General features: G+C 35.2%; 1 protein-coding gene and 1 pseudogene across 2 annotated transcripts in view; both read left to right on the top strand.

The window, feature by feature from the left end:
* LOC130541993 (actin-related protein 2/3 complex subunit 2-like) overlaps positions 1-2862 on the top strand; it is a 50680-nt pseudogene extending 47818 nt beyond the window's left edge.
* KHDRBS2 (KH RNA binding domain containing, signal transduction associated 2) overlaps positions 1-13322 on the top strand; it is a 540418-nt gene that overhangs the window by 488763 nt on the left and 38333 nt on the right. For both annotated transcript variants that reach the window (XM_044387131.3, XM_057303916.1), the window contains exon 7: positions 9501-9583. In XM_044387131.3, coding sequence (XP_044243066.1) covers positions 9501-9583 — 83 coding nt within the window. The remainder of the gene's footprint in view (positions 1-9500; positions 9584-13322) is intronic.

The following is a 13322-nucleotide window of genomic DNA, read 5'->3' as shown; positions in this document are numbered from 1 at the left end:
CCTTTCATTTTAGTTGCCAACATAAATGAAAATTTCAAATGACATTCATGTCAGATTTATAATGTTCATCAATACAAGGGTGTCTTATTCGCTGAATAAGATAGTAATCCCTCAGACGTCATTCCATTGTCTTCCTGCTTTCATCATTTCTGTTGAAAAATTCTGCTTTGTCTCTTTTTGTTCACTTTGAAGATAATGTACCAGTTTTTCCTGGATACCTTTTTTATTTTTATTTTTATTTTTTTTTAATAATGATTTTTTATTATATTATGTTAGTCACCATACAGTACATCCCCGGTTTTCGATGTAAGGCTCGATGATTCATTAGTTGTGTATAACACCCAGTGCACCATGCAATATGTGCCCTCCTTACTACCCATCACCGGCCTATCCCATTCCCCCACCCCCCTCCCCTCTGTAGCCCTCAGTTTGTTTCTCATAGTCCATAGTCTCTCATGTTTCATTCCCCCTTCTGATTATCTGGATACCTTTTAATTTTGATTTTCAGCAGTTTTATTAGGATATTCCTAGGTGTATTTTCTTCGTATTTATGCTAATTAAAATTCATAGAGTGTCTTGAAAAAAAAAGATGATAGTCATGTTTTATCTGTTTTGTGATTTATTGTGGTATCATTGCAATATCAGAATTTTAAAAACAGATTTTACAAGAGATAGCAAGTCATACTGAAGATGTAAGTGTATAAAACAAAATAAATTATTTTATCTGTAAGTTGTGTGCTATAAATTTTAATATAAACTAAATATACAATTTTAAGTATAAATTAAATTTATATATATTTATAAATTTGATTTTTATTTGTAAATTGTGTGCTTATGTCAGTAAAATTTATAGTGAAACTATGTATACACACACAAACACATCACACACATATACACTTTTTTTGAAGAGGCATTTGTTAAACATTTATCAGAACACACAGGCTGAGAACCTCTCAAAGACAGGAATTAGGTCTTGTTCTTCTTTTATCTCTATTGCCTGGATAATAAATTCAGTGGTTAATATACAGTCCGGTGAATTACTATTATTTTAAGCCTATATAGAGAGAGAACCAATATTATTTAGATTTGAAACCCAAAATTGGTGCAGAAATCGTAGTTCAAGATGGAGTGCTTAACTCAAACTGAAAACTTAGTAGGCATTTTAAGGCAGAGAAATATATTTTCCAAAGCTGATTTGAATAGGGCTGGCTTTGTATAACTATGGGTTCATAGTAATACGCATCACCCTGTATGCTGCCTTGCCCAGTACTCGTAAAGTGCATGTATGACGTGACCTATAATTCATAGGGAACTACAAAGAAATCATCCTCTTCTTTCACACTGCTCAGGCCTTCACATCAGGCTACCCTTCACATTGTAACTTCAGCAAATTGTAGAAGACCCGGAAAATAGCGAAGATTGCATTTCTTAAGGATCCTGTAAGGATCTTTTATTTGGTTCAAAGAATACAAAACTAAAGAATTTATAATTTCACAAATATGAAGGAATTCAAGATAGAAGAGATGTTCTTCGTGACCATGTTCCAGAAAACAATGAATCTTTTTTCCTTGGGCATTTTGGTTTTTCGTGAGAGATGCCAAATCATCTGTCTTCGGCTGGAAGGAAGTAACATTAAAACTTTTAGTTGCAGAAGGTGTTTTTCCCTTTCACTGGGACATCAGATATAGAAAATTCTACTCTGAGAACCTGATAACTTAAGCAGCATCTAAAATAGTCTTGGACCGGAGGCCGTAGCTCGGCAGGCGGGGTTCAGGCTTGGGGACCAGCTGGGGCCGTAATCCTGCTAGAGGTGAACAACAGCATCATCGAGGAGACGCTCGCACTCAAGTTCAAAAACTTGGCCAGCGGTAACAAACAAGAAGCAGCAGAAGTAACATTTGCAGATTTGATGGAGTCCTCTATCATATTTCAAATCCCAATGGAGACAAAAGTGACAGTATTTCTTTGAAATTCTACAAGGAACTTCAGGCATGTGGTGCTGATGAGTTATTAAACAGGGCACACAGGAGTTTCTTGGTAAATCCCGAATCAGGACACAGTGTCTCTTTCCTCTTTGCTCTTGAAAATCTGCCGGCATCCCAAGATTCCCGTTGTGCATCAGGCTGGCATGTTGACACGAAATCGTTTTGCTTCTGTCTTGGAGAAATACTCCCAATTCCAAGAAGAGGGCAAGGAAAGAGAGAACGGGGCAGTTTTCCATTAGAGGGATGATGAGACCATGTCTGTTGGGTCTAAGAGGACAGAGCCACAGTAATCTTCAGCACAGTGTTTAAGGGTGACGACGCTGTGGTCATTGGAAAAGTGTTCACGCAGGAGTTCAAAGAAGGACACAGAGCCAGCCGCACAGCCCAACAGGTCCCCTGTAGCCACCGGAAACCTCCTCTGGAGCTGCAAGACACGGATGCTGCGGCGGGTGGCAACACTGGCTCTATGACCTTCGTGCTGTTCCCTCGCCACACCAATGCCAGTGCTCGAGATAACACCATGGACCTGACCCACACGTTCCGGGACCGCCTGCACGAGCACATCGAGTGCTCTAAGGCCTAGATGCACACACGAGGGGGGCAAAAACAGCGACTTCCTCAAGGTGCTGAACGGTGCACGCCCAGATGCCCAGAAAAGAAGACAATCACAGGGAAGACCGTGTTCACACGGCTCGATCTTGGGAGCAGAAGGAGGAGGCGGCTGGCAGCTGACGGCAGGAACACTCGCTACTGGATAATCGGAGCTTTTCATGTTGCGCAGCTTCAGGTTTTTAAGGGGTTCTCCGTTTTGGTTCCATTTTGTACATGTTTGGAAAATAATCTGCAGGAACGAGCTGTGCTGGCAAGGACTTCGTAGTTCTCAAGAATTAAAAAAAGAAAAACTTAACTTGATTAACTTAATTCCTTTTCTTGATCTTCCCTCTCTCCCCTTGCCTTCTTTCCCTTTTCCAAGCTGTTCCACTTCACAGTACGTTACTGGTAAGGAGTTGCAGGATAAAGCAATCTTAACTTGTTTTCTCCTAGGTATTTGAGTTCAAAACTATCTAAGAATACGGCTGGGGTCATTAATAAAGAAAATCTTTCTCTCTCAAAAAAAAAAGTCATAATTTTTAGTACAAATGTGTGAATAGGCTGAGACATAAGATAGTAATCTCTTCAGGGGCACCAGGCTGGCTCAATCAGAAGAACATGTGACTCTTGATCTTGGGGTGGTGAGTTCGAGCTCCACCTTAGGGCAAAGAGATTACTTTAAAAAGAAAAAGTAATTTCTTCAAAGGAAACAGCTGAAACAATGGTGCAAAAGTGGGAAAAATATGTTTTGATTTCTTAGTTGAATATTCGTATTTAAGTTGAATCTCTTACAGATACTGACTGGCTTTTTTAGGGAGCATGTCTATTTTACTGATTTATCTTAGAACATTACCAGCATGATTCATAATTATACTTGTCCCAAGAAAACCACATAAATACTTATATCAAGTGTTAGAAAACAAAAATAAATTATGTATAAGGATCCATGTTTACTTTCTCTTTTATAGTAAGGACAATTATTTGGTGACCACTGCACTATATACCTTATGAAAGAAATTGTGCATTGCCAGGAAAGATTTCTATATGTTCTATGGATTTTCTGTGTAAGACTTAAAAAAAAAAAAGTAAAAGTGTAAGTGAGGAGGGAAAATGTCATAGTCTTCCACAGCTAAATGGTAAAACTATTCTTCATAAATAGAGATAATACTACTGTATAGTCACCATTTGAAATATTTCTCTTTTAGTGGTGATTGCTTTGAGTCAATCCATATCTACTCTGGATGAGAATACTCTCCTAATTTAACAATTCAATACATATTTATTGAGAAAATACTCCATGGAATAAACTATGCTAAACACCATAAGGCATCAAAAAAAAGGTGATTAACTATGATATAGTCCATGCTTTTCAAGAGCTTCAATCTAAAAAGAGAGAAAATTAAAAAAAAATACAGTACACGTTTAGTACTGTTCTAAGTACTGGTGAGATAAAAACAACAGGCTACTAGAATTCAGAGGACAAAGGGTTACCATAAGCTTGAAAGAAGCAGGAAAACTTTCCTGAAGATTGTATAATATAAAATAACCTTTAGCTATCAGTAGGATTTCAACAGACAGAAACAGGGAAAACATAGGAAATTTAGGGGGTCAAAAGTTCCGAAGATATGTACCTGCCCCCCCTCCCCGCCAGCTCTTCTAGCATGGGACACAAACAAAAACAAAATAAAACAAAACAAAACTTGCTTGCTTCCTGTTGGAAGCTAGAGCTCTTGACTCCTGAGTAACAACTGAGGGTTGATGAAGCCATATTTTTAGAATTTTGGTGGAGAACTATTGTTAGAAAAGATGCGTGCAGCCCCTGAGACTCCTGTGGCAAATACAATTAATGCCCTAGTTACTGACCCGGTGATCTCCAAGATAGAGAGCTAGACTGCCTGGCCTGTACAGCTATGGGAAATTCCAGCTGTGATGTTAACTGTTGTTCCACCAGAGGGGAGATGAAGCCTTGAGTTGAGAATAAGGATGTCTGAATTTCACCTGAGAACACAGGAGCAATAGATAGAATATTTAGCAGACACTCCACACTGTGCACACTCCAATAGTTGTTAATGTGCACGTATATTCATGCGTGTGTGTTGGGGGGTAGAGGTGTGTAAATAAAGTTATATATCTTATAGGATGGTTGGAAGATTGATTTTTTTTAGAATTCTCCCATTAAGTAAAACAAAAAGAATAAGAGATATCACATAAGACACAAAGATAAAATCAATGCAGCAATGCAAAAGATCCAATATATCACTAGTAAGAGTACTAGAAAGAGAGAAGAGAAATGCAATGACATTTGCCAGAACTGGAGAACACAAGTTCCCACAATTGAAAGAGCTCCCTGAGTACCCAGCATACTGAATGAAAAGACACACACACACACACACACACACACACACACACAGAGGCACAGCATCATAAAATTTCAGAACACCAAAGGTAAAATTTGTAAAAGCATCCGGAAAGGAAAGAAAAAAAGTGAAATGAAAATAAAACTAGGTCACGTACAAGTAGCAGGAATTCTCAGCACCAATATGTAGTGATGAAAACACTGAATCAAAGCTCTCAAAAATTCTGATTGAAAATCATTTTTCAGCCTAAACTTCTACACTCAGCTAATCAATCCAGTGTGGGATTAGAATTTAAAAATCTGCAACCAGATAAATGTTCAACGCAATATCACAGATGCAGTATTCTTTCAAAAATATTGAAGCAAAATGTAATTATGAGAATAATCAAAACAAATTCAGAATGTGGGACAGTCTATGACACAATTGGGTCTAGATTACCCAAAAAGGCAGAGTTATGGAAAGCAATAAAAGGCTGGAGGACTTAGATAGGTATTTCATTAAATGTGTAGATTGCTTTGGGTAATATAGACATTAACACCATTTGTTCTTTTAATCCATAAGCATGGAACATCTTTCCATTTCTTTGTGTCATCTTCAATTTCTTTCATCAGTGTTTTATACTTTTCAGAATACAGGTCTTTTACCTCTTTGGTTAGGTTTATTCATAGGTATCTTATTGTTTTTGGTGTAATTGTACATGGGATTGATTCCTTAATTTCTCTTTCTGCTGCTTCATTATTGGTGTATAGAAATGCAATAGATTTCTGTACATTGATCTTCCATCCTGCAACTTTATAGCATTTTTCACAGTGCTAGAACAAACAATCCTAAAATGTTATGGAACCATAAAAGACCCCAAATAGCCAAAGCAATCTTGAAAAAGAAAAGCAAGGCTGGAGGCATCACAATTCTGGACTTCAAGTTATATTACAAGCCTGTAGTGATCAAAACAGTATGGCACTGACACAAAAATAGACAAAGACACAGAGATCCAGACAACAGAATAAAAGCCGAGAAATTAACCCACAACCATATGGTCAATTAATCTTTGACAGAGCGGGAAAGGATATCCAATGGGAAAAAGATGGTCTCTTCAACAAATGGTGTTGGGAAAACTGGACAGCAACGTGTAAAAGAATGAAACCGAACCACTTTTTTACACCATACACAAACATAAATTCAAAATGGATGAAAGACCTAAATGTGAGACATTAGGAAATTTAGTTAAAATCCTAGAGGAGAACACAGGCAGTAACCTCTTTGACATTGGCCGTAGCAACAAAAGCAAAAATAATCTATTGGGACTACATCAAAGTAAAAAGCTTCTGCACAGTGAAGGAAACACCCAACAAAACTAAAAGGCAACCTACAGAATAGGAGAAGATATTTGCAAATTTCAGATTCAATAAAGGGTTAGTATCCAAAATATATAAAGAATTTAAAAAGCTCAACACCTCAACACCAAATAATCCAGTTTAAAAATGGACAGAAGACATGAACAGACATTTTTCCAAAGAAGACATCCAGATGGCTAACAGACACATAAAAAAATACTCAACATCACTCATCATCAGGGAAGTGCAAATCAAAACCCAAAGAGATATCACCTTATGCCTGTCAGAATGGCTAAAATTCACAACACAAGAAACAACAGGTATTGATGAGGATGTAGAGAAAGGGGAACCCTCTTTCTGTTGCACTGTTGGTGAGACTACAAACTGGGGCAGCCACTCTGGAGAACAGTATGGAGGTTCCTCAAAAAGTTAAAAATAGAACTACCCTATGACCCAGCAATTGCACTACCAAGTATTTACCCAAAGAATACAAAAATACTGATTTTAAGGGATACATGCACCCCGATGTTTATGGCAGCATTATCTACACTAGCCAAATTGTGGAAACAGCCAAGTACCCACTGACTGATGAACAGATAGAGGTGGGGTGTGTGTGTGTGTGTGTGTGAGTGTGTGTGTGATGGAATATTACTCAGCCATAAAAATGAATGAAATCCTGCCACTTGCAATGACATGGATAGAGCTAGAAAGTATTATGCTAAATGAAATAAGTCAGAGAAAGACAAATACCATATGATTTCGCTCATGTGGAATTTAAGAAACAAAATAAATAAGCAAAGGGGAAAAAAAAAGGAGGGAGGCAAATTAAGAAACATAGTGCTAACTATAGAGAACAAAGTGATAGCTACCAGAGCAGCAGGTGGGGGGGGGGGGGCGGGGGGGTAAAACAGGTGATGGGGATTAAGGAGTGCACTTGCTGTGATGAGCACTGGGTGTTGTATGAAAGTGTTGATTCACTGTATTGTACACCTGAAACTAATATTACACTGTATGTTAACTATACTTTTTTAAGAGGCAGAGTACATGAGTGGAGGGAGAACGGGGAAGGGAGAGAGAGAGAGAATCCTAAGTAGGCTCCACGCCCAGCATGGAGCCCAACACAGGGGGATAGTTACAAACAATTCAAAATATATAGGAAACCAAGAAAATAATAAAGTGAATGAGCAATTATTAACTTTAGGAGAAACAAAAAGTATATGAGAATAAAAAAAGAATTGTATTAATCTATTTGGATCCTTAGTGAATAATATTTATTATTGAATGATAGTGTAGATATTGACTATTTAACAAAGTAATGATGAAACTATATTAAGGTGTAGGGAAAAATGTAGGGAAGAGTCTATTACAAAACTAAATCCTTAATAACCTGAATGGCTAGTCAATAAAAAATAATCAAAATTCATAAATCAGCAACATTAATTTAACCATATTACTTAATAACACAAAAATTAATACTGGAATAATAGATGAAAAGGCTTAGAGAGCACTGAGGGTTAGAGAGTGACAGGGAAAGGAAGTGCTGTTTTTTGTGCATAAATCCTTTGGTACTATTTTAAAATAATCTATAATCTAACTATGTTAAAATTAACTTTAGAATATTTAATTTTTTAATTCCATTAATTTTTTAATTCCATAGGAATTAAATTAGAATAGTCAAAGATCAAATGGAGAAACAATCCCATAGTGCAGAGCAAAAATATGATGAAGTGAAAACCATAAGTGGAAGAACAGAAGAAATTGAAGTTAGACTCAGTAAACCTCATATATAAATAATAGCATTATATAAATAGTAAACCAGGTGGAGAAGTCATAAATAATATTTTAAAAACGTTCTTGGGGGGGTTCCTGGGTGGCTCAGTCATTAAGCATCTGCCTTTGGCTCAGGGCGTGATCCTAGGGTTCTGGGATTGAGCCCCACATCAGGCTCCTCTGCTGGGAGCCTGCTTCTCCCTCTCCCACTCCCCTTGCTTGTGTTCCCTCTCTCGCGGCTGTCTCTCTCTCTGTCAAATAAATAAATAAAATCTTTAGAATAAAATAAAATAAAATAAAAAAATAAAAACATTCTTAGGTTGATGAAAAATATTAGTTTTCAGATTAAATGGGCTCAAAGATCTTAGTCAAGACTGATGTGGAAACTTTCATATCTGCGTATTTTTTTGTTCAAATTTTTTAACACAATAGAGAGATCTATAAGCCTCCAGACTGAAATGAAATTATGAATTGGTGGGATGGGATGGAAATTCATTTAAGAGAAAGAGACGCACCAGCAAAGGCCCAGAGACAGAAAAACTAAAGGTTTTTCAGAAGTATGGAGTAGTTGAGGTGGATGGCTAGGGTTTAGAGTACAGTCACTGACCACGAAGGGAAATAAAGGTAAATTTCTCACACAGGGATTGATAACTGGATTGTACAACTGCTAGCTTGCTTTCACAAGTCTGCAATGACAAATCTGCATTAGCTTTGGTAGTGTTAATTTAGTTAGGTAATCAAACTCACCACCAGCATCATCTTATTTATGAGATTTAAAAACTGTAGAATGCACAACAAAATAAAGGCTCTTTATGTGGTTTCTTTTTTTCTCTTCCCTTTCTTCCTGCCTCCTATCCTCCCCCAATCCTTCCCTCCGTCCTTTCCTTCCCTCCCTTCTCACCTTACCTTCCTTCCTGCCCTCCTTTTCTTTCTTCTTTCCCTTTCTCTTCTTTCTCCTTCCTCTTTTGTTTGTTTTGCAATGACTATATCTTTTTTACTGAAAGTTGACCACAATTTAAGGATCCTAAATTTTGTAGTTTCAATCATAATTATGATTATTATCAGGGGAAAGAAAAAAAAAAACCCAGTGGGGCTGTAACCAATATGGTACCACCACCATGATGTTAGCACACTATCTAACCATAATATTTTCAAAAGAAATTTTATTTTTAACTTCTTACATAGTCTTCATTAGTATTGATCAAAATTCTAGATAAATTCTAGAGTAGCTATTGCTACTTTAATGACATGCTGAGTTTAATTATTAAACATTAATATCTGGCCCATGAAATATTAGTCAAGGTTATGAAGGAATTATTAGTCTAGTAAAATCTGATGCAGAGTAACTAACCAAACATAAAAACTAACTTACGGTCACATCATATAAAATCTCATTAAGCCAAACCAGATCTAAGTTAATCAAATTGATTGCTAATAGGTCTTTCTACCATTTTCTGCCTCAGGGGTATGATGATGGCTACGGGGGTGAATATGATGACCAGACCTATGAGACTTATGATAACAGCTATGCCACCCAAACGCAAAGGTAAGGCATTTGCTGTCTCAAGCATCCTTCTCAGGATTATTTCTAATCCTGCTATTTTTTTCTCTTGTATCTGACTTCCAGTTCTATTATGTGAGAGTTTCTCCATTGTCTTTCTGAATTATTAAGTTGTTTACTAGACTGAGAGGTAACAGAATAATCTTGCAATTGTTAATAACAGCAGTGTTATTTTAAGACTAGATGATTATCATAAACAATGAACTCATTAAGTAAGTGTGTATTTAACAAAATACTGTTACTTCTGGAGATTATTTTAGTAAATTCATAATTAACACAACAATGAAACACAAGGCACTTGTTCAATGAAGCTTTTTCCCCTAAAATGGAATTTTTATTTGTAAAACAAAAGATATATGAATGTTATTAGTGCTCCTTCTGAAAAGGAAAATTTGTAGAACATCCTATGGAATGAATAATTCCTTTCCTTTCTTGATGGATCTCTAAATGATCATTGACTATATTTTTTAGATCACATTTTGAGATATCAATGAATTTTTACTTTCTTAAAGTCAAATTTTTTGAGGTAGTACTTACGTATAGTACATTTTGCCCGTTTAAGGTACAGAGTTTGTATGAGTTTGACAAATGCAAACTATCATGTGACCACCATCAAAATTAAGTTATAGTGCAATTTAGTCAATCCGAAATGTTTCCTTATGGCCCTATATAGACAATTTTTCTCCTTCCCAGACCTTGGAAACCACAATCAGTCTTCTGCCATTAAAATTTTGACTTTTCTAGAATGTCATATAAGAAGAAGTGATACGATATGTAGTCTTTTGAGTCTGGTTTCTTTACAATCATGATGTATTTGATATTTATTCATTCATGTTGTTATGTGAATCAATGTTTTCTTCCTTTTTATTACTATGTAGTGTTTCATTGTAAGGATGTACCATAGTTACTTCATTCTCCAGTTGAAGGACAAATAGGTTGTTTCTGGGGGTTTTTTTGCAATTACGAATAAAATTGTCATTAAACAAATGCATTCTTAGGAAAATCGATCTCCCAAATATTTTTTTCTGAAAAAAAAGTTACAATTTTCATGGGAAAGTAGGAGGAGTCTGTATGATAGTTAAGTGATTCTCCCGTATATGTGATTGACAGAAACCAACAGAGCTAATTGTCACAAAATCATCACAGCTTTGACCATTTATTGACCAACTTTTTGGGACCCAAAGAAATCTGGATGCTTCATTAAGTAATATCTGGAGGAGGGGAGGTGACAAAGAAAGAAACAACTTTAAGGTCATTATGGAGTGGAGGAAATCTACATGTAGCACATAAGTGTGCATTTTGAATGGCCAGGACAGCCTAGTGAAAGGAGTGAAGGGTTAGGAGGCAATTAGGAAAAAGATGAGTGTGAACTGATACCTTTAAGGCTAAGCATAACATATCATTAGAAAAATGACCATCTTCAACTTTGAATAACTGGTTGATTTTAGTATGTTAAACAGAAAAGCCATCATGAGCTAAGAGTTTATACTGTGGGTGATATATTAACAGTCTCAGTTACATATTGAAGCAGCACAATTATTTAGGATGGGGGAAAGTTTTGCATCATGTCACAGACACTGAATAGAGTATTGTATGTAAACTGGCTACATATTTAAAGCATCTGCTAATATTTTCAATCAAATTGTAAGTTCATTATTGTTTATTAGTGCATAAAAATGGTGATAATAAAGTACTATAGCTTGTTTCAGAAACTATTTGGTAGAAAAAACAATTACCACACACTAAAAACACAACTAAAATAGAGTAAAACAATTTCTTGGATTTAGCTCTATAGAGCTATATTCAACTGATAGAAATTTTGGAAAAATTTTCTGAAAGTGAGGGACTTTCTGCATCTTTCTTCTAGTAAGACTTTAATGGGCTTAACTGACTTTAAGAGACAAGGAAGAAGAAAAAATGGGAGATTAGGATAGTTTATTTTTTAATATTTCAAAAGTGAATATTAGAATTGAACATAATTATGCATAAATAGTAGAATAATCTCAGAAAAAATTTGTCTTGTTTAATGAAGCATAATTTATATATAAAAAGATACTTTCTATGCACTTCTGCTACCTTCTCTTTCTCCTTTCCTATCTATTCCATTTTCTATGGCTAAATTCATCCCATCCTCCTAGGCCCAGCTCGAAGCTAACTCTTCCAAAAAGTTTTTCCTTAATCCTTTATTTGGGAATAATCTGTTTTTGCTCTCAATTTCATAAGCACCATATCTTTACTTTTCTATGGCTCTTCCCCTCTCTGTCCTACAGCGGGATCAATTGTGTACATATTACTTATCACTCTCACTACTTTCCTGGAATCCCTGTCTCATACTCTCATGTCCCTCACGGTATCTAGTATTGAGTCTTTTATAGGGTATGTACTGAAGAGATGATTGTTGAATACATGAATGTCAGACCTAATGTGTATCTACACTGTGAATATAAAAATAAGAGCCTCTTCCATCAAGGAGAATACAATATGCAGAATTCTACATATTATATTTATTGACAGAGTATTTATGTGTTTCTGAGATATCTTAGCGCTAAACCAGAATAGATAAAGAAATCAGGTCATGAAATTAATTAAAATGATACTAATATTCTTTAAAAAAATGATACTAATATTCTCTATTGCAATAATTATAAAATATCTATTTTGGTCAAAGCATGACCTCAATACTCATAGAGTTTCTGCACATTAGAGGTTCTCAGGAAAGATTTGTTGAATAAATGAACAAAAGATAAATGATTGCATCAATGAATGAATGAAATTAACAATATTATTTTGGAAAACTCTATGAGGAAGAATTTTTAAACATACTACCAATTTGTAATAGAAATAGATAAGCACTGAGAAAACTCATGACATATGTATTAAATTCTTATATTTAGATTATTTCTACTGATCCAACTATGCCAGCAGAAGGTAATATTAACATTTTGGTTAAATAAGCACTTATTAAATGATTATATGTGTCAGAGAGTGTACTCACCATATAGTGACAATACTTATTATACTTATTTAAAAAAAATTTTAAGTATATTTTAATATTTGCCCCTAACAATTTGTTTGAGGAGTCATTTGCAAGCCATATATATATATATATATATATATATATATATATATATATATATGAAACAACTATAGAGTAACCAAGTATTAGAAATTAGAAGTGAGAGAAAGTTCATTTTTTATAAGAATCAGTCTAGAACTGTTTTTTTTTTTCAAGTAATGGCTCTTTAATTGGGCTTTTAAAAGTATGATTTAGATTTATGGAGGAAAATGGAGAAAGTTTCTAAAGTGGAATAAAGAGAAATATATGAGCATAAAACATCTCCATCATTTACAAACAATCTGAGTATTATTTTGGCACTGTCATGGTCAAAATCAGAAGAAATCCCAATTTAGAAGCTGAAGGTAAAATGGTAAATTATGTGTGACTTAGGAGAACTGATATAAAAAATAAAAATCTTTAGAGAAAATGGTCTTTAAATGATTAGTTAGTCAGCACAAGTGAAGACAGAATTTGTGGAAATTATAAAGTAGAATCTGGCAGGTACCTAAATGGAATAATTATATCATCTTCAATAAAGAGTTTAAGGGAAGTTCACAAGGTAACAACCCTAAAAAGGTTCACCTGGAGTTCAGAAGCTATAACAACTTTAATTAATCCCCAGTTGTCTTGTAAGGTGTTGTTAGTTCTGGAAATTTTGAAATGGAT

The sequence above is a fragment of the Ursus arctos genome, unplaced genomic scaffold (genome assembly GCF_023065955.2).
Source record: "Ursus arctos isolate Adak ecotype North America unplaced genomic scaffold, UrsArc2.0 scaffold_29, whole genome shotgun sequence".
Classification (NCBI taxonomy): Eukaryota; Metazoa; Chordata; class Mammalia; order Carnivora; family Ursidae; genus Ursus; species Ursus arctos.
This window is presented reverse-complemented; position numbering and strand designations above follow the sequence as displayed.